The sequence below is a fragment of the Apostichopus japonicus genome, chromosome 2 (assembly GCF_037975245.1).
Source record: "Apostichopus japonicus isolate 1M-3 chromosome 2, ASM3797524v1, whole genome shotgun sequence".
NCBI classification, from domain to species: Eukaryota; Metazoa; Echinodermata; class Holothuroidea; order Aspidochirotida; family Stichopodidae; genus Apostichopus; species Apostichopus japonicus.
The window spans coordinates 5,938,785-5,961,669 of NC_092562.1; the positions used below are offsets into that span (position 1 = coordinate 5,938,785).

Below are 22,885 nucleotides of genomic sequence, written 5' to 3' on the forward strand. Positions count from 1 at the left end.
TTTTAGTAACCCTTACATGTTTTTATGTATGTATGTATGTATTTTAGGTCCTCCTGCAAGCAGGAACTTGCAAAGAAGCCTCTTATCAAAGCCGTAAGCTGACTGAAGTCAGTCTCTATAACTGGACGACATACATTAATCTTGTTGGTTTTGAATTTATATTTCTAAACAAAACACTTGCATCTGGAGGAGATATTAAAAGCATTTTTTCTTTAATCCTTAAGAGAGAGTGCCATCAAACCATGAGATGCTGTGTAACTTTCACCCACCCCTTTACTCATACCCTTCATGATATGTTACCTATCCCCTTGATCAATATCAACATTATTTGGTCAAAATCAGCAACACCTCTGCAAAAAAACATGGGAACCTTTAATGGATTACATATACATGTACACATAGTGTAAGATCTACGGTTAACAATATCGATTTCACATTTTGGACATAAAATGTCGCGCTATCTGTATTCCATTACAATGTACCAGTTAAATAGATGTAACTAACCAATGTATCACATCAATCCTGCTATGCATCATGTCTTGTGCAAACATAATCAAATAATTGAAGAAGATAGATACATACAGATTAAACTCAATAATAAACTGATGTGATTGCTGATGAAAACTACACACTAGCTGACCCTTGACAAAATTGTCTTCATGAGAGTAGCAAGAAGTGGCTGGATGACCTAGTCTAGCAGAGAGATATTTTAGTCGGCTTTTTAGAAGAAACACAATATGCATACAACAAAGGTACGACTTTTCGTTCACAGGTTTACATTCATGAAGATAATATGCAACAAGAGAGACAAAAATGAATAAAAAATAAAAATTATTGCAGCCTGGACTAAGGAGGTGACCTCATCATCTATTTGACTGTATTTATAGCAACAGGAATCTCCAAACTTTCGATTTACAAGGTTGACAGTTATGAGACATAAAAGTGAAGTCAACGTAGTAAGATGCTAATCGTGGACATACATACATACATACATACCTTGGTCTGGATCATATTGACTCGATTCTCTCTCATCTTGTTGACAAATGCAAAGATGTCAATGTACTCTTTACTTTGAAGGACATCCATCATGGAAAGCAGACCTATGAATGTTCCTGTACGACCGATGCCGGCACTACAGTTACCCAAAAAATATAACAAATTTATTACATTACATATTAAATGTAAAATGACAGAAAACGGACAGGGAAATTTTAGACCATGGAAATGTACGCGGTAATTTGTGGCTATCCTGTACTAGCCATAAATATATTTGCTGTTTTCCAAGCTTTTTTTACAAATTTAAGAAAATCAATGCAAATGTCTTTGCTCATATCAACTTTGTGACATCTCATTCCACTTGGTGATGTCACATCACTTATACATAAAGTGATTACAGATTCACCAAACTGAAAACATAAGACAAAAAACGATATATTAAAAAAACTACTTCTGACAGGCTGATGTGCTTGACATGTTCCTTAAATTTGGTGCGTTTCACAGCTGAACAGTCTTTAATTGTCTTTTGTTCTTCGCAATATGTCCAGATCACCGAGACAACCAGTTACATTTAGCAAAGTTTCCAACTTGTACTTTGGAAAGAACATGGTTTATTGACAAACTAACTTGGTGTCAAAATCTGCACTATCCACTTATCACTACTTAAGGAAATAATCTTGTAATTTTTTTCTTTAATGACACTTATTTGAATGTTCAATTTGTGGGACTTGTACCATGACAATAACCAATTGTTATCATATTTCTTTTGTATATTTATTATAATATCACAAAGGAAAAACACAGACATTGTAGCCCTTTTCAGATAAATCTTACCTACAATGTATCAAAAGTGGTGTTTGTTTCTTGAAATGTATCAGCTTGCAATGTCTTGCAAACTCTACAAGACACATTGCACTGTCTGGAACATCTTTGTCGGGCCATTCCTTGAAGTGCAACTGCTTAACTTCACGAATTGTTCCACCCTTGTAGGGGAAAATAAGCAATGTTTAAAGTTTCACAAATTAAAGAACATGATATGAATATAATACAACCAATATTGTTTATCTATTTTCAAGTTATCATTTTAACTTAAGATGTTCCTATTGTACTGAATAGATGAGTCGGATATTTTACAAATTTAGGCATGACTCTCTTAGACTGACTTTACAGAATACAACGACAAAACTTGTGTTCAATTTACACTCTACTTAAGCATCTTCTTGCATTCCAGATAAGCAATTACAAGATAATAGCCAAAAGTGGACTTTTTAAAGTAATATATGTGTCATTTTATATACAGATACTTGTGAAATAGTTGTTGCAAATTAGATTGAGGAGGGTTTGGAAGGGGGGGGGGGGTGTGCTACATTTAAGTACATTAGTCTTCAATGGAGGAAGTCAATAGCTTCGCCCAAACTTACTATTCAAAATGCATATGCTAGGAACTGCAGCGTGTGCTTTGACAGTCTTTTGTATTCACAACAACAGACAACTAGGTCACAACGTTTGAGTAATTATATATGGTTTTGCTGAAGAAAAAAACCTATGGGTAGTAATTCTAAAACCATTTTTAATAGGAAACCCAGTTTATCATAACATATGTATGCTAAGTATGCAAACTAATTTTCTACGTTACAAAATGTTAATTTCCACAAGCTAGTGATTTCAATGCGTTCATGCTGCCAAAGGAATGTATGGTACCCAGTAAAACCACGGTTTAAAAGCCTGGTTTAAGTCACAAGACTGGTATACCATGCAGCCTTGCAATAGAGGTCGGTCTGTTTGTGATCAGTCTGGCAGTGTACAGCCAGCTTAACAGGGAATAATATGCTAACAGCAATGAAAGGACAGTGATGTACTTTAATGATGTATTAGCCTGATGCATCCTTGAGATAAACATACATAGAATGTATACATTTCTACTACACTGACTTACCCTCTCCACAGAGAGTGTGCGGATCACATAGTCAGCAAAATGCTGCGTTTTGGTCCAAGTCACATTGATATACCCAAAACACTGTGTTTCATTTTCTTCTTTTGGCCAGTATTGCAGGCAACGTTCCTGCAGACATTTCAAGTAGTTTGTACTCAATAAAAATATGACATTATAAATAGCAGATTTTCTTTAGGATCACCTACCATTATAAGACTAATAGAAAATAATAGATAACAATTTAAAACAACAACTATGTGAATGCTCTAAATATATCTATTTATATATAAAAATTATCAAAATCAGCACTGAGCTATAATTAGGTTTTAAAGTGAAAATAATTAACGCATATATCTTTCTTCCAGTTTATTTATCATTCTGCAATATCTTCATTAGGAGAAAACTTTAAGTAATTAACAAACAACACTAGTACTGTATGATAACAAGACTTTAGAGGTTACCTTTGTATCTTCATATAGGTTGGCAAGCATCACAATAGTTTGAACATTCTGTTCCCAAATCAAGCGCCAAAAGTCATCAACGGAGGCTTTGTTTGGGGCTAGCAAGGATAAAAGCCAAGAAAATAATGAAAGAAGGCCATATTTTCATTAGAGATAATAAGGGAGCTACTGTGGGGCTCAAATCGGACCCCCAAGAATTGGGTTCCATAACCTTCCAACTGATGACAGAGTAGGTACTGGACTAGGTGGTCTACTGGTTGAGAACGTTGACTCCTTGCCAAATATGAAAAGATACAATTTGCAACCTGGAAAATATGATTTTTCCCTGTTTTGATCATTACTGAGTTACAGTGATCAAACTAGTTCTTGCACTTATGTTGACCATCACATCAACTTATGAAGGCTAGCTGTATCTTGCAAGCTTTTTCTTTACAATGTGTTTTCGTTGTGGGTTCTAGCTGTTGACCGCAGTGACCTTAGACCTTCACAGAAAAAAAAAACTGCAAAAGGAATAAGAAGTTCGTCGAAGCTCTACATAATGAGTAATCGCAGTGTTACTAAGTACTTTAGATTTTGTTTTGTATACACTACAAGCCATTGGTGTCATATACATACATACCCATGTCTCACATACACCAATTAAGTCACCATCCCATAAATTCCTTTTCATTTAGTAAGGAATCAAAATTACAAACATGTTGCTTGGTTACTTGTATTTTGACTCTAAAAAAAAGCCCCAAACAGAGAAACTCATAAGACTATGAACAGTTACAACTTTGATCTCATTCTGTGTCATTAACGATGATTATATTTACCTTGAGATGCAATGTAAGCCCTCACATCCCTTTCATTCTGAAGAGAGATCAACATTAATAGTTATATATAATTATGTATTTACCTGAATATTGTTTAAGTAACCAGATGAACATACAGTACATCATAGCTAATTGAGCCTAAGTTTTTAATCATGATGAATCAAGCTTTAGTCTTTCATTATGATAATCATCCATGATGAAACCTCAGAATTACTGCCATCTTGATCGGCAGGAATTACCTACATTACATCATGCACATAACACTGACAGGATTGAGTCGACTTGGACAACTCATAGAGCAAGGAATACACAGTAACATAGTACACTACCATATTGGGAAGAGGTTTGTTGATGTAGAGAATATGTCTAATAATATTAATCATAATAATCATATTAATAAAAATATTCAGAAGTTTGATACTCATGAATCATAGAGTTAATACGATGCAATACCTACATCAGTTAATGTGTTGGTTTCGATCACCCACTTATTCACACACTTATATTGTGATGCTTTTCTTTGTGAAGGATAATGAGCATAGGAATTAAGTGTGTTCTTTTGTACCATGGGAATGCACTTTTTTATAGGATATATCTATTCTGAAAATTGAGTCCTACTGTGATAATAGGTGTTTTGTATATAGCTATTTGAACATATTCAGATACACGATAGTACATGCAACTCAACTGAACATGAAAGCTTTTACAAAAACACAAATATAAAATATATCGATGACAACCACCAGCAGAATGGAGTCTAAAGACATTGGTAGCTTTTATTCAGATAAAATCTAATTACTATTCTTTGTCTTACCAAAATAAAGGAAGCATTGTAGTAGTCAGAATGATGGTCACCTGGTAACTTAGGCAAAACTACCCGGCAATGATCATCTGTCAAAGAATAGACACCATTGTTAAGACCGGAACACACCAGTCGCTACAATAGCACACTATAAACAATGTCAGTTATTATGATACTGTTATGATACTGTAGCCATGTCATTATGCTGCTAGTGTTTCATCTATGAACATTTAGATTGAAAATGTTCTAAGCTCATCTGTATATACTAAAATGGATAAATGTTCTTAGATGTATCCTTAAGTATACATTTAGGGATTTAAAGATCATATATTTTACCACTTACATGGCTACATGTTCTAAAATCATTTTTACATGTTTTCAGGGAATTAATGATCATTCTTGAACACTAACATGGATACATGTTACTACATCTATTCTTCTTTCTATTATATTTACAAGATCATCTGTTAATGAACACTTACATATGGCTACATGCTCTAAAATCATTCTTATATGTTTTCATGGAATTAACGATCATCTGTGAACTTTGAAATGGGTACATGTTCCTAAATCTATTCTTCTTTCTAGTAAATTATATTTACAAAATTATTTGTGAATGAACACTTACATGGCTACTTGTTCTAAAATCATTCTTACATGTTTTCAGAGAATTAATGATCATTCATGAACACTTACATGGATACATGTTCCTAAATCTATTCTTCTTTCTATTATACTCCTCCTCTGCAACAGTCCATGGATGCTTCTGTTGTACTCCTTCCAAGAGCTGATACAGCATCGACAATAAAAAGGACAAAGTTAATGACTTTACGTAACACTGAGTAATCCAGAGGGGCTATAACATATTGAAGAGTAGGTTCAATAAATAACTAATGCTTACTGCACACTTTTAACAGTTGATTTTATAAAAAAATTATTGATTACAATGTTGAGAACTTAATTGTGAAAACTGTAAAACAGCTCCCTTGACACTAACTTAAATGTAAGATAAAGCTCCAAGCACCTACTGTACTGATACAACATGAATTTAACAGAACCAAGACCAATTCAGGAAAAGAGCTTCCAAATCCTCAGCCCCCTCCCCCCCACACAAAAATGCTGTCTGCTATAGACTACAAGTTATCTTACGGCTGCAAATTTGAGCAACAACAAACCCAAACAACAAGCCAGAATGAAGTTGTAGTACATCTTACCCCGAATTCATGCTCTACTTTGTCTATGTTACTGATGATGTACTCAGGGAATTCTGCTATTCTGATGGGACTTGGTGGTTCAAGGTTGCCATAAATTCCACCCACGTCAAGGACTGAGGAATTGGCTGCTGAACTCTCTTTAGTTTTCTTCGCCTCAGTCACATTAAGGGCCGTGTTTACGGCCCCAGATGAATGATAGGTATTACCAGAAGGCCCTGATCGATTTCCTGGAAGATGTGAAACCACAACAGGGAAGCTAAGTTTAATTTAATGATATTAGCATTACAGCATAGAAGATAATACATTTTTCTCCTTCAAGCATTAATATCAGGTTGCATTTATGCTAAATTCACTTACATTGTGATATCAGAGGGAAATTATAGTTTTAACTTTATCATACTTTATCATACAAGCAGTGAGATTTTCATGCTGGTAGCATCACAAAATCTCTATATAGACAAAACAGACTACCTTATAATTTAACTTTCAAATCATTAATCATGCATACTAAAGTTGTGCATGCAGTTGAGAAATTTAATTTATATATGCATTCTGGTGAAATGGTGTATTTCCCTGATTAAACCTGTGTCTTATCTTACACTTTGCACACATTTGTATTAAAATCAAGCAGGGTTGCACTGACCAATATCGTTCAGAGGTTGGTTGTCGATAGGATCAGGTTGGTCTTTCATTTTCCTCTTCCTGTGGAGAGAACCAGTGACTCATCTGTAATCCACAGCAAACACGTATTGGCAGCTTGTTACATGTCCAAATACCGTCGACCACAGAACCACAAAAATGTAAAAAAAAACGTAATACTTTCTAATTTACACAAGATGTCCAGATAAGAAAACTTTCCAGACATAATGGTGCCTTTGACACAGTCCTGTACACGATCGTCAAGCTATTCAGTTTAATTATGACAACAATGTGAATAAGATGGTTATGATCAGGTACTGCAATATATCTTCTATATTTATAAACAAACATCACAACCCTATCACGATTATCAAATTGTGACATCACAAAACATGGTACGTTCAATTGAAAACAGAAAATGACTGCTACAATTGCTTTCTGCAGTTGATACACTGAAGGATGTAATGGGAGAATTATCATCTCAACATCTCTTCACTGCCACCATTGCTACCCCCACACCAACCACTCCCCATATCAGTATGGTTTAAGAGGGATCCCCACCATGAGGCAGGCTGCCTCAGTTTGCAGTGCACAGAACCTATTTGTTCTAGTGTCATCAGTGTGAACCCTGTTCCAGCCAGAAAAAATGTTTGCTCTTTCAAGTAAAATCTTGAATAAATTGTCATTTATGACTCCATGGATGACCTTGATCCAAATGTGGGATGGAACCAACCTGTCACTGCATTTCTACAAACAAAATTATTCCAAGGAGCAAGAGATCCTGGCAACTGAATGATGTATTTTCCCCAACGTGACCAACATCAGCTAGGAAAACTTAAAGATGTTTTGTAAGATATAATCTACCTGTGTGCTGTTTAGGGTTTACCTTCTCTATCTTACCCCTTTAACTTATTTTCATGTAGTTGTAGCCACACCCTCTGAAATGTGCAGCTAGTACATAACCTCCCGATATAGTGGAGGATTCATTCTTGTACAGCAGTTAACGGTTAAGTTTGCATCAATCAACTGTTACTGGCTGTACAAATAGAGCCTATAAGTTACTAATGTCTGGAACTATTGTTTAGCACTTGATTGATATATTTCTTAATTCTGAAGATACACCCACTATGAAACAGAGATTAAAAACTAACTCACACCAGTACATATGTTCAAAATTAGTTTGAGAGACAGTGTTAACAATTTTTGTAAATAACTCTGTTCCTCTTTGAACTCAGTGTTATATTGCAAACTAGCATTATGTGGTGAGAAAATTGGCATGGTTGCTTTAATTGTAAAGATATTATTTCCCATTACAGTTGACGACTCATATAGACAATATTCACTGGGAACTAATATAATAATAAACAACCTGAATGGTTGATATATATATATTTTTAAACTTGATCACTTTGAGGTATACAAAATACTATGGGTATCATTGGTTTACTTGATCCACAAAACTAGGTGGTAATTCAGTATGTGAATTACATTTAGTCATATCCAATTGAATATATCAATCAACAATCCTGTGATCTTTTTGTTCCGAAGAAAGAGTGATTAAAATAACTGTGCAAGCTTTAATAGCTCCAACCCAAATTCTTTAAATTAAAAGTAGAATTACCCTACATGTCCATTGATACGTCAATTCTGCAGGGGTACTAAGATAATGTACTACCTTTAACAATTGTGGGTCATTAAGTTATTGAAGTTAATGAAAGATTTTAAGATGGAAGGAATTGTCATTCATAGCAGATTACCATATGCCTCGTTGCAATATATGTTAGAACAAGGCTGGTTTTGAATATTAAACAACTATCATAGCGATGCATATATATATATATATATATATATATATATATATATATATATATATATATATATATATATATAATATAATATATATATAATATCGCAACAAGTTATCAATAGAGAGATGCATGTATGTATATATATGGAGGTTGAATACTAAGCAACTATACTCACCTGACGACAATTACAATCAGGAACAATGGTATTAGCACAATGAGGACTACTATAACCACACTAATAATAATAATAATGGCAACCGAGCTACCAGAAGACCCTGGATCAAAACAAAAATATGAAAAAAGTAGTTCAAACACAGTGTGGTAAACATATTTTGGGTTTTATGAAATACAACATCAGAAATGTCACAGCTCACAGTTGACCTGTAACAACTAACATAATGGCTCACATAATATGACAGAGAACTATTCCATTTGTATCAGTACCAAACATTAATACAATTAAAAATACATGCATCTCTTCACATCACTGTCCTAGACTTGCAATTAGCGATAAGCGACTATTAAAGATCTCTTTCCTTTGGAAGAGGGACAATTTTCAAAGCTTGCATTGTTCTGATTGGAAAAGTAAAGATCCTTGGCTACTTTTTACACTTTCACATTAATCTAAACATGTAACATGACACCAAAACTATCAAATATCCCACCAGAGAAAAAAACCTGTTCCACTGCAATTTTTTTTTACCCATATAGCTGATGATTGATACCAACTTAAGTCAATACAAAATTAAAACCACTAACATTTGGAATACATTTCATATTTTGGTCAGTTATGAAGTTTAATTACTTAACCTATCATTCACCTCTTATCCTTGTAAAATGTTGTCCTTCCTTATCAACTGTCCAATGTCATAAATCAGATTAAATCCCAAGAAGATTGTAGTTTCTAAAGGATCTCGTGTGAGCACCCTCCTAGACCTAAGTGACTTTTAACCTACTTTTGTGTAAAGGTTAATTTAAAGACACCCCTAAAATTATTAATCTCTGTATGTATCCAGCAAATGGGACGTGAGCAACGGTAATTCTTACCATAAAATGATGCTGACAGGCAGATTGACACTTTGCATTAAAGCTAATTGAGCTAAATTTAAATGAAAGACATACAACTGAGACAGGTTCAGTATCCATGACATAACATCCCCAAAATACTAAAATGTACATAGAGGAAAATTTAGAAATATAAAGAATAACATTTTCTGTCAACAGTCGACAAGAGGAGCTAAAAAGATAGCAGCAGTATGAAAATAGTCATTATTCCTACCACTTCAACATATGCTGATAACTTTTATTGAAATCTAGTTGCAGCACAAGGACATCTGTTGAATACTTTATCAAAGTCCTGGTATTCAAACTGGAGGTAATGACCCTTTTTGGGTTGCCAAAATATTCCAAAGGAAAAATTGAAGACATTTGTCTTGATAACAAAAATGTGGAACATCTTCAATTATTTCAAATGCTGCAAAATATAAAAATATATCACTATTTTGCATCGAAGCACCCTTCATCATGTAAACATTTATCAAAAGGGAGGAGGATACCCTTTCACTTGTAGATCCCTGTCTTAGGTCACAATTTAATATGGATCACTACTGGAGGGTTACCATGATGATCAATGTGAAAATTGGGTTCGGTTGTAAAGCATGACAAAAAAAAATGTTGAATACCAGGGCTACAAAAGAGAACTTCATGGAAGACTTATTATGACTTACAAGCAGTATTTTGAAAAATGCATAGACTTTATTAAATAATATGACTCATCGAGAAATGTCAAAAAAAAATATTGTAAAGCATTTTATAAATTCCCAAATTATTATTGATCCTGTCTAGATTACCAGTGGGTTTTGTTGCAGTCACTGTACGTCCTTCACTCAGAGTACTTTCCTGGTCTGTAGTGACAGTCACTGCAATGTTATAGGTCGTCCCTGGTTCTAGAAGTGATCCATCAAATGTAAAACTCTCAGCATTGGGATCTGCGGTTCCAGCCTCTTGTCTGGAAGTAACATCGCCTTCTATCTCATAGTAAATAGTAAACTGAGTGATTCCAGTACTGCACTGCACTGTTGGTTTCTGTTATTTAAAAATGAAAGCCCATAATGTGAACTAGCAGCTTACAGAGTAGTGAGCTGTGCAAAAAGAACTGTTCAGATAACAAAGAAAACCTGAAAAAAGCAAACACTGCTCATCTCAATTTACCATAATAACTGTAAGGAAAATAAAAGCAACTGCAACATTAAGAGCATACCAGGTTATACAACTGATAATAATGAACCAATCTTAATTTTTTATTGATTTTTATAGGAAAGACAAGCACTTCCTGATTAATTTCTCTGGACCCATCTGTCATTCTCTAGTGAATGATACACTCATCTAATGACTACTAGTATTGGTCTTTTACTTTCTTGAATCTGTTATTATTGTCTTCTATATTTGTTCCTGCATTTTCCATGAAAATCATGTAATAACTACCAGCACATCATAGCAGACTTCATGACACCTAGGGCCACTAATGCAGTTTCATAAATGCATCTCAAAACTTTCAAAGTTTGTTGCTTTTTAAGACATTACTGAAATCTCAGTGCATATTTTTAATTAACTGTCTATTCAAATTACAGACCACAGAGAGTCCAAATTTGCTTTAACATGAGTTCAGCAGGTGCTTCAAATCAAGGCAGCTTTTACAATGAATATACAGTAGTTAAATGTACCTTGAAATTTACTAATAGCATTTTAAGATGCACATTGTTTTGAATTTGTGATAGTCTTGTCAAACAGTATTCAACTATTAAGAATCTACAAGAAACCTAATGACATTGCGTGTTAACTTTACTATGGACACTGAAATCTCAAAAGTAAAAAGTGCAGTAAAACCAGAGACTTTAACACTTTAGAAAACAATATTTAATAAAGTACAATACCTTAACATATTAGGACATAAGTTTCATGTCAAGGATCAAAATAGTTAACTCATTAATAAGGAGAAGCCGATATTCTGATAACAATACAGTTGAACTCTTATATTAAGATACATCTAATTATGTGTGAACACTAAAAAAAAAATAACTTGGACAAAGTGGCACAAAGTTGCAACCAGTTTTCAAGAGACATTTTTTTCATGATAGAAGAACAAAAACAGAAACTATACAGTCCTTTAACACTAATGTTCATTTATGAAACTGCTGTGTCAGCATGTTATGTCTACAGGTAAAATTATCACCCATATCAAGAAAATTCAATTATAGCTATTATGGGAATAATATTATCAAAAGACTAGCATCTGTCAAACTTTTAAAGACATAAATCAATGTATATGTTACTTAACTGGTACAACATCTAAAGTGTTGCCAAAAACAGTACATAACAGGATGACAAATCAAAGCTTATAATGATCTAATAAATAGAGTTAAAAACCATTAGAAGTAATAAACACAATCTGTACTTAAATATCTTTTGTCGCTCATGATAATAATGAGAAGGTTAACTTTAGTCTCCTATCAAAATTGATCTCCTAAATCTCCCAGAATAATTGTATAGTAATGTACATCCCTTGCCAACAAAAGCAGTCGAAAGTGTTTAATGTTTAATATGTCACACGGAGATACGTATTGAACTTTTTTTAAAATAATTTCAATGTTTTAACATGTCACTCCCGTAGCTCCTTAAAAGTTGCCAAGCTTTTTATTGATAACGCCGAACGTACCGCCATTACCAGACACACAAGGCGCCACGAAATGTAACACTGTTTAAAAAGTCGGAAACATCTGAAAGTACTAGTAATATGTAAATGTTACGAACGTTTTACCCCTACATTAAGTGTATTTTTTCTCACCGTTCAATCGTCCGCTCATTTTCCTTTTTTATCTTCAATGGTTATCGAAGTTTGTTTTTTGACAATGAGGAAATGTTATTCGCAAAATTTGAACATATTGAGAAACAAATCCCAGGGCGTAAAATCTCACGAACATACTTGTACTTCCAGGAATCCAGGGTAAAGCTCGTTGCTTCAAATGTTGAGCTCACACGCGCTAAGCAAGGTACCTGGGAGACTGCTTGGGCCACCCTCCTCTCTTACGAGACGGGTTAATATAGTGTTGCATGTTTTTTGGCAGTTTGCCAGGGTTGTAACAACTCCTTGTTGGGTCAGAATGGAATGCAAATTAACAGGTGTCAGGCTTGTGAGCAGAAACCAGGACATGACCTAGATTTCCAGGGTAGTCAATATTCCGCGCGCGCACCTGCAGTTGGGATATTTGGTGATCACGTTTTAGTACGCATGACATGGGAAAACGAAAACCTCAAATGAAATACGTTGGAATACGTGGATTTTACTCTTCTGATGTTCGGTTACAACTGGTTCTTATAATGTCAAGTTGAATGGAGCTGGTAAGCATCTTAGCGCCATTTTAAATTGTGCTCGAACACTTTTGTCATGGCCAATCAGTCTGTGGATCCTAAATGTTTTTTATTTGGAAAACGGACATTCAAGGATAAAAGTCATGCAATTGGAAACTGTTTTCCTACATTCTAAGAAGTATAAGTTTTTATACGTAACACCTCTTTTTTTGTTCAAAGTTTGTTTTAGCATAGGCCTACTCAAATCAACTGAGGGAGAACAGGATGTTCAATGAAGGTTTACATATTTTCATATGAAAGGTCCGCCGTTTTGCGGCAAATTCTCCGCCTCTTTCAATACATATTTTCCAATAACACACTTCTTGCGACAAAGAATTACCATACGTTTGAGTTGTTCTTTTTTTTTCAAATAAAATAATGTTTCTCGTACTAAATCTGAAAAAAAAGGCGGCCATTATTTTTTCATTTCATTGCTTTAATACTAGTTCGGAATACGTGGCTTCCTTTACAAAATATTATTTAATGATAGTTTAGATTGCTTGTAATCCGAATAGACACCCGGGGATTCAGGAAAAAGGAGGCCCCTTGCGCGGGCGAAAAACATGTTTTGTTTTTAACCGGCCCTGCTTCAAAGTTGTTCGGTGGATTTTTTTTCTTTTCATTCCAACGAACCAACGGTAAATTAAATAAAAATTGACAAAGAAACGCTTAGTAATACTTTATTATTTCTTCAAAATGTTGACAACTATTCAAGTAAACTAATCCTCCGTGGAACAGAACCTCTACAACTGAAAAATAAAGTCGGGGAAAGAAAAACTGAATAGAAACCCAATTAACAAAAAACATTCTATGCCATCAAACACTTTACCTTCGTCCCCTTCGCTGCAAAGTGAATATCACCTCTTAAACTACGATGTAAGAAACGGCTGTTTTAAACATCTCACTAACTCTTTCGGCGACTTTAATCCCTATTCATTGAGCACAATAGCATTTCCTGCATATAAACTCGTAGAGGGATTATACGCGGTGTCTACGCGGCCTCTACGCGGCAATTTCTTTGTCAACGAGTTTATACGCGAGTGTACGTGTTTATACGATTCTGTGGGCGTACACATGTCCAGTTATACGTGAGCGATACTGTACATTCAAACTATCTTACCTGCCATGTCACAGTCACGTCATTTGTAACAGTTACAGTTGTTGTGACCATCTGTGGAACAACATCTGTAGAAAAGAACACAAAACCACCGTTATTAAGACCTTCATATGATTCATATTATCTCGAATGTCGATGATCCTGCTACTTAACTTCGAAGCGAAGCTTCTAGAATTTTGTGTCTTACAGTGCAAGGAAAATGTGACATTCTGTTACAGTGCAACCCTATAGTAGTACTGGTAACATGGCCCTAGACCTAACTAATAGACATTGTATAACAGGCTAGCCCGTGTAATTGTATCATCCAACTGTTACGTAAAATCACAACACAACGCCAGTTTTACCACAAAAGAAAACTTGCAGATCTAGAATTGATTGTTCTCAAACCAACTGGCTTTAAGTTTTGTGCAAAATTAGGTAACCAACAAAATATTGTCATTTGCTGTATCAAGGAGGCCTAGGCTATGGTCATAACAAGTAATTTGGCAACAGTATAGGCCTACAGGCACCCATAACGTTGTGTATGTGTAGTGTTTTGAGCGAGTCGTGTTCAAATTCTTCGATTTCTGTCATCTTTTGGAAAAGCGTGCAGTAGAAATCCGTCTTTACTTGTGGTGGAGCAACCTGATACCACATATCGGTTCGGCATATTTAACAGTAACGAGATAATTATTTACGTAAAAAAAACTCCAAACACTAAATCTCAATTACTACGGAGCGCTGCAACAGTGTACTGTTGTGTGTTCTCAGACGTTTAAGAATGTAAACATAGCGTCTCGGAAGTGAGCTGCGTTCCTCGACTGACGTCACGCCGCATTACCGTAAGTACAACAATTTTTCGAAAGTTTTTATTACCCTCGAATTTTTGATCATTTATTCCTCGAGGATGCTAGCTTCGTTTGACACAAATTGGGTATCATTGGAAAGCTACGAGTATACAAAATACGATGAGAAAGATTTTTTTCCATTTCATAACCTCTTTAAATACTAGGTCACCTGCCAGCCTAATGCAAGTAACCAACAATCAGCTTGCAGAATATTCCATCATTTAGAGTTATTAACATGCTTGCTCAACTCTACATGTTGTGTTAGTTGTCAAACAATGATTGTCACTGACATTCATGAACATCAAATCATATCCTGGGAAGGAGCAGAACAATTACAGGAGTTTATGCTTCTAACTTCCTTTGACTAATATTAAACATTCATTTAATTTGTGTGTCAATATTAAAGCTCCAAGCATGTGAAACATATGATAACTTTGATAGTGGTTATCAAACATACTGAATGTTTGAGTATTTCAATTGAGTTTGAAAGGTATATAGGTGCAATTAACAAGCAGTATTTAATGCGGTTAATACAAATGCTTAGATGCTTCAAGTGGCTACTATATTTATCAAAGCTAAGTTAAATACTATTACCATCCTTATATACTCCTCTTTAGCTTAATTAAGGCAATACTGTTTGAACTTAATAGCAAAGTTTGTCTCGTTGATTTTGCAGCAGTGGTATTCAACAGAGTACTACCTGTAATATACTTACCAATTATACAGAGTGTCTTGATGGTTACTGCTGGACCTCTTGGTCCCTCTCCACCCTCCCCTTCCCTGACTGCTGCTACACTGAATGTATATTTTCTATCTGATTCCAGACTTGATGCTGTATATTCCAATGTTTGGTCAGCCTGGATCCTTGATCCACTCATCCAATCCTGAGATGGATCCATCTTGTAGTATGGGATGTATGCTACCACAGGAGGATCACCAACATCAGTCTCTTCATCCCAGGGTCTCCATGTAATGGTTACTGATGTAGTAGTCCTGGTTAACTTCGAAGGTGGGTCACTGATGGATGGTAACTCTGGAAGGTTGTAAGTAAAGAAAGAAGACTATAAAATTGTCTAACTTACAATTCTATTACCTCCTAACAACAACATCTATGACCAGGTAGTTTGTGGATTGTAACTGTAGTGGGTTGTACAAACAAGGAGGTGATATGACTCTGGTATCTGTTAACATTAACGATATCATTTTTTCTCTACTAGGGATCATGTTAATTATTGAGGGACATAATCAAAAGGCAAAGGTTATATATAGTCAGAGTAAACACACATTCTTTAACATGCTAACAACAGTTGGAATTCACTATACTTGTCTCTTTCTGGAAACAACTCTGGGGATGTGTAAATACAAGAACACAATTACAGTTTGTAAAGTTGCAATGATTTTTTTATCTGAGTGGGGGAGGAGGTAACAACATTGCAATTTCAGTTTATTTAGGCAGAAAGTTTCAGCGGAAAGTCTTATATGCCAGTGATTCTTAAAATTTTACTAGTTTATGTTTAGAATATCAGCCTAATGTTGACTTTTCCACAACACACCTTTTATACTATTGTTAATTACAAAAGAACAAAACAAATTCAGTTCACTATGTGACTATATAATGCAGTGTGATACCAAACATTTGCCGGTGTTTAGAAACTTTATTGGAGACACCATAATTTGAAAACAAATCCACACTTTAAACCTACCATACACAAACCTGTAACATATTGATTGCTGTAAGTATAAAACTAAACCATGACAAGACACAGAAGAACTGATCATGTTCAGATACACTGATAACCTCTATAACTGTAAGTTACTTCTTTGCTGTTAGCAGTAATAATTGTGATATCCTACCTCCATCATTTTTGTGTTCTCTGATCTACACAATATCATTGCAATGTTATGTTCCATTATGCTACCTCTTAATACTCTGTTAACTAGAAACAAATCAAATTCAGATACATCAATCAAAAAGATGGTGACATTATGAGACTTTATGACACAAATTTACAGATTCCACACTGGATACTTACTGTACACAAATCCTGTGACATTGATTGATCCAACTATAGATGCACCCAGTGACAGGATACAGAAGAACTGATCATCTTCAGACACACTGATTACTCTGTAAGTTTCTTCTCTTCTGTTAGCAGAGATTTCTGGATCAGTCTCTTGTGTTATTCCATGATCATCTATTGCTCCCTCTGATCTGGATAGTCTGATCTGCAGTCTATTAACAACAGCAGTGGATCCTTCTAAGATAGATTTGATCTCAACGGATGACTGAGGATTTACCTGAGATGAACTTTCAATCACAATATCTGAAAGGAAAGATATATGAATATTAGAAGAGAGTATTGTCATTTTCTTGAACAGTTTTTATGGGATGCTTAAACTAGGGGCATATGGCAACTATTAGATAAATGAAACTTTAAATATTTATTTGAATTCTGCTACTTTTGTACCAAGATTGTGAACAATGACAATGACAAAGAAATATAAGGGCTGAAACTCCTCAACATAGTGATCATTGTCAAAGTAAACATTTTAGAAACAATATTATTATGAGTCTAAAGGATTGACTATATTAAGTAACACAGTGATTCTACTGCTAACATTAGGAAATAATAAGTCATGCATATCATAATAAATTACTATGCAAGATAGGACATTGTTTCACAAATACAAAACTGAAGAGCAGTTTTGTACAGAAACCCTTAGAAATATTAATATCTTACTATACACTTCATGCACTCAAAGTTACTAGACAACATGTGAATAGTAATTAAAGTAATATCTGTACAACACTCATATCATATTCCTGCAAACTTTCTTCTCCGTGCAACTGCACAGTATATGGACTACTTTGGATGTTAAAGAATGCCTTGTGGTTTGTCATTTGAGATTATGAACTGTGCTTCCTACACTTCAGCTGCATTGCATAAGAGAAACCCAATACTGCATTGATTAACATTTCACTGTACACATGAATGTGTTGTTTTCAATTCAGTAAAGAGACGTCTAGGAAGGTTTTCATTGGTCGTAGCATGCTTACAATTACATACTGAGAAAATATCGTTTCTCTGTTCAGTGTTTCAAAGTTAATCATTCCTGGCCATATTCTGGTTTGCATTAGTTGTGTATCTCATAGCCACTCATGAATTACTTCCTACAGATTTCTACCATCCAATACATTTCTATATTATTTAACAATTCTGTGTGTTGTAAAATGCTAATTTGAGCAAACAAATAATAAAAAATACTTCCTTTGATGTTAGCACATACTACTTAAGTCGAATGTTTCCACTTTTTATATTGAAAAATATTTAAGTAATTGAGATAAGTAACTCCGATAAGCATATTCTGGTTAATACAATACCTTCAATAACAGTACGTACATTTTCATAGTACAGTTTCAGTGCAGTTAAAACGATGAGTGTAACACAGAAGAGATAAAAATTACACCGATTGGCTTTGTGGTGAAGATCTTGGCATGCTTCATGTACCAATCAAGAGTTAACTAGACTTTTTATATTCAAATCTCACATGTACCATAAATTCCAGTTTCATGCCTCACTCAGGCTTTTTATGTTTACCAGGTTTTCAGACATCGATCTGCATTGACCTACAATCAGTTTTGACCTTCACCACTAACCTGGTCTTGAAAAATACGGTTGTGAACCTGCCATTAGCATGTAGAATTTAAGCTTTGGCAAATAGCAAATGCACTTCCCTCAACATTTTGGCGGATAATTTGTCAAACCCCAATTGTAGGCTAGCAAGACTTTCATTAGAAACCTTTCACAGAATGATAAAAGGAGTACCTTGGCAAACTTGAAGCAAGTTTAAGTTGTAAAATGATTTCTGTCAATGACCAATCTCAATGGGAATCAACTTTGTATAATGGTTAGCTATCTGCACCTATATTATGTACGGGAAGTTTGTCATGTGTGGAGGTTGCACACGAACTTCACAGAGCATTTATAAACATACAGCAAAGACATATCATGTATAATCTAAAGTAACAGTTTATTACTAATCTTCTAATGTGCAATTAAGTAGTACCATGTATCTGCCTAACCTTAGTTTACAGAAAGTATTGATGTTGTAGATCTGTACTATACTACAAGTATGGAGACTTGTAAAGCAATCATAGTGGCGAGTGAATTTTTGTGTTTTGGCGAGTAGATGTTTAGTCACGGTCACCAAATGGCAAGTATATTTTTAATATTATTTGTCGAGGCCTGCCTCTAACTATGAATGACTATAAATAGAAAGAAACCACATGCAGCCTTACTTGCAAGACACTGGAAAACACTACAGGTGGCCTCACATCTACCATTTTGTGAAGTACATGTGCCCTTAGTACAAGAACACTCATTAGGACTACACTGGTCAGCTGTGTACAGTCTGAAGCAATCTGTAAATGTAAAAGACATTGACAAGTTAAAACAAGAAGGATTGAGGGTCATTCTTAGTGAAACTTAAAAAGAAACAAAAGCATATAGTTCAATTTTATCATGGGTTATATGAAGAGGACAAAAGGGATATTATTCATCAAATTTTACGAGAATAGAATTGTGAATGTTGTTGAATACATACTTTGTGTGCAAGTGGCTCCAGTAAATCCAGTTGGACACTGACAGACGAAGTTATTATTGGTAAGACTTGTACAGGTACCACCATTCTGACAGGGATTGGTGGCACAGGCATTCTGAGCTGAAATGGAAGAAAATTAATCCTTATTGCTTACACATTAACAAGTTAAAATGAAAAGGATTGAGGGTAAGACATTCTTGGTGAAACTTAAAAAGAAACAAAAGCATATAGTTCAATTTTATCATGGGTTATATGAAGAGGAAATTTTACGAGAATAGAATTGTGAATGTGGTTGAATACATACTTTGTGTGCAAGTGGCTCCAGTAAATCCAGTTGGACACTGACAGACGAAGTTGTTATTGGTAAGACTTGTACAGGTACCACCATTCTGACAGGGATTGGTGGCACAGGCATTCTGAGCTGAAATGGAAGAAAATTAATCCTTATTGCTTACACATTGACAAGTTAAAATGAAAAGGATTGAGGGTAAGACATTCTTGGTGAAACTTAAAAAGAAACAAAAGCATATAGTTCAATTTTATCATGGGTTATATGAAGAGGACAAAAGGGATATTAAAGTTTAGGAAGAGTTGTACATTTGTAGAACCATATAAACGAGCAAAGTAAAACGAAACAGTTGATGAAAGTCATAGTAGTAGTTTATATTCAAACGTTTTCGAAGATTTCCCATCTTCCTTGTCAGGAAATAGATAACAATATAGTCACTTATGTATAGTGCATACGAAAGTTGTAGTATTAATGTTGACTATCCATGTTCAAAGATATAGGAGGTTCTAAAATAAGTTGAGTATACATGACGATCCATGTTGAAATAGTTGATTGTTTAAAACGGGTTTGAGTTTCTTGATGTAGAGTGCCTCCTTAATTTTAATTTCAAAGTCCTTGCTCATTTAGAAAACATTTTCATGACTCCAAGTATTGATTATGGCCCTGTGTTGTACCTCGGGTATGTGGATGACATTTTCTGTGTGTTTAATTCTTTGGATCATGTTCACAGTTTCCTTGGTTTTCTTAACCAATTACATCCAAATTTAATATTTACCCCTGAAATTGGACCAAATCAGCTTGCTTTTCTTGACACAGAGGTTTGTTTACCCTCTGAAACTAACTCATCATACAGTTCAATGGTCTATCGTAAGCCAACTAATACAAATGTAATTCTCAATTTCCATGCCATTTGTCCATGGGTTTGGAAGATCGGCTTAATTGTGTCCTTAATAGGGCATTTGTTGTTCGCAGCAATTGGTCCTTATTCCATACAGAGGTCTCCAAATTAAAAGAGATTTTATACCATAACGGTTATCCCAGCAGGATTTTGGAAGAGTGTGTAAACAAATTCCTCAATAAGAAACTAAGTTCTGAAGTGGATAATCAGGATAAGGATGATGACAGTAAGTACATGTTTACCATTCCATTCATAGGTCACCCTTCGCTAAATTTCAAGAGATCCTTAACTAAACATTTTAGAGGCATTAACAAGAAGTGTATTATAGTTTTCAAAACGTTTAAAGTCGGTAATTACTTTTCTTTGAAAGATATGACACCCATGACCCTTAAAGCAAATGTCATCTATTCATTTGAAGGTTCCTGTGATAAGAACCAAACTTACATTGGTAAGACTAAAAGACATCTGGCTACAAGGGTCAGGGAACACTTATCTGACAAATCTGCAATCTATGAGCATATCACTCAATGTATAGACTGCCGAACAGCTAACATCACCAACTTTAGTGTCATAGACAGTGGCTATACAGACTTTGATATTGAAATTAAGGAGGCACTGTACATCAAGAAACTCAAACCCGTTTTAAACAATCAACTATTTCAACATGGATCGTCATATATACTAAACTTATTTTAGAACCTCCTATATCTTTGAACATGGATAGTCAACATTAATACTACAACTTTCGTACGCGCTATACATAAGTGACTATATTGTTATCTATTTCCTGACGAGGAAGATGGGAAATCTTCGAAAACGTTTGAATATAAACTACTACTATGACTTTCATCAACTGTTTCGTTTTACTTTGCTCGTTTATATGGTTCTACAAAAGGGATATTATTCCTAAAATTTTACGAGAATAGAATTGTGAATGTTGTTGAATACATACTTTGTGTGCAAGTGGCTCCAGTAAATCCAGTTGGACACTGACAGACGAAGTTGTTATTGGTAAGACTTGTACATGTACCACCATTCTGACAGGGATTGGTGGCACAGGCATTTTGAGCTGAAATGGAAGAAAATTAATCCTCATTGTTTATTCATTGACAAGTAATTAAAATGAAAAGGATTGAGGGTAAGACATTCTTGGTGAAATTTAAAAAGAAGCAAAAGCAAATAGTTCAATTTTATCAAGGGTTATATGAAGAGGACAAAGGGATATTATTCCTCAAATTTTACCAAAATAGAATTGTGAATGTTGTTGAATACATACTTTGTGTGCAAGTGGCTCCAGTAAATCCAGTTGGACACTGACAGACGAAGTTATTATTGGTAAGACTTGTACAGGTACCACCATTCTGACAGGGATTGGTGGCACAGGCATTCTGAGCTGAAATGGAAGAAAATTAATCCTTATTGCTTACACATTGACAAGTTAAAATGAAAAGGATTGAGGGTAAGACATTCTTGGTGAAACTTAAAAAGAAACAAAAGCATATAGTTCAATTTTATCATGGGTTATATGAAGAGGAAATTTTACGAGAATAGAATTGTAAATGTGGTTGAATACATACTTTGTGTGCAAGTGGCTCCAGTAAATCCAGTTGGACACTGACAGAAGAAGTTGTTATTGGTAAGACTTGTACAGGTACCACCATTCTGACAGGGATTGGTGGCACAGGCATTCTGAGCTGAAATGGAAGAAAATTAATCCTTATTGCTTACACATTGACAAGTTAAAATGAAAAGGATTGAGGGTAAGACATTCTTGGTGAAACTTTAAAAGAAAAAAAAGCATATGGTTCAATAATATCATGGGTTATATGATGAGGACAAATGGGATATTATTCATCAAATTTTATGAGAATAGAATTGTGAATGTTGTTGAATACATACTTTGTGTGCAAGTGGCTCCAGTAAATCCAGTTGGACACTGACAGAAGAAGTTGTTATTGGTAAGACTTGTACAGGTACCACCATTCTGACAGGGATTGGTGGCACAGGCATTCTGAGCTGAAATGGAAGAAAATTAATCCTTATTGCTTACACATTGACAAGTTAAAATGAAAAGGAT

General features: G+C 34.7%; 1 protein-coding gene and 1 long non-coding RNA gene across 2 annotated transcripts in view; both read right to left on the bottom strand.

The window, feature by feature from the left end:
* The window catches only part of LOC139976091 (receptor-type tyrosine-protein phosphatase epsilon-like), a 34,024-nt gene extending 16,627 nt beyond the window's left edge, over positions 1–17,397 (bottom strand). The window contains exons 1-14 of the mRNA XM_071984531.1: positions 17,053–17,397; positions 15,735–16,052; positions 14,196–14,260; positions 10,519–10,753; positions 8,844–8,943; positions 6,865–6,923; positions 6,222–6,448; positions 5,704–5,794; positions 5,020–5,096; positions 4,206–4,242; positions 3,391–3,488; positions 2,933–3,058; positions 1,831–1,979; positions 997–1,132 (exon numbers count right to left, since the gene is read on the bottom strand). Coding sequence (XP_071840632.1) covers positions 997–1,132; positions 1,831–1,979; positions 2,933–3,058; positions 3,391–3,488; positions 4,206–4,242; positions 5,020–5,096; positions 5,704–5,794; positions 6,222–6,448; positions 6,865–6,923; positions 8,844–8,943; positions 10,519–10,753; positions 14,196–14,260; positions 15,735–16,052; positions 17,053–17,386 — 2,052 coding nt within the window. The 5' untranslated portion in view covers positions 17,387–17,397. The remainder of the gene's footprint in view (positions 1–996; positions 1,133–1,830; positions 1,980–2,932; positions 3,059–3,390; positions 3,489–4,205; positions 4,243–5,019; positions 5,097–5,703; positions 5,795–6,221; positions 6,449–6,864; positions 6,924–8,843; positions 8,944–10,518; positions 10,754–14,195; positions 14,261–15,734; positions 16,053–17,052) is intronic.
* A 2,233-nt stretch (positions 17,398–19,630) lies between these two features.
* On the bottom strand, positions 19,631–21,829 carry LOC139976212 (uncharacterized). The gene is made up of 3 exons (XR_011796037.1): positions 21,761–21,829; positions 19,926–20,042; positions 19,631–19,741 (listed from the first exon to the last, which is right to left on the bottom strand). It is a non-coding gene; the product is annotated as an uncharacterized lncRNA (long non-coding RNA).
* Positions 21,830–22,885: the final 1,056 nt, after the last annotated feature.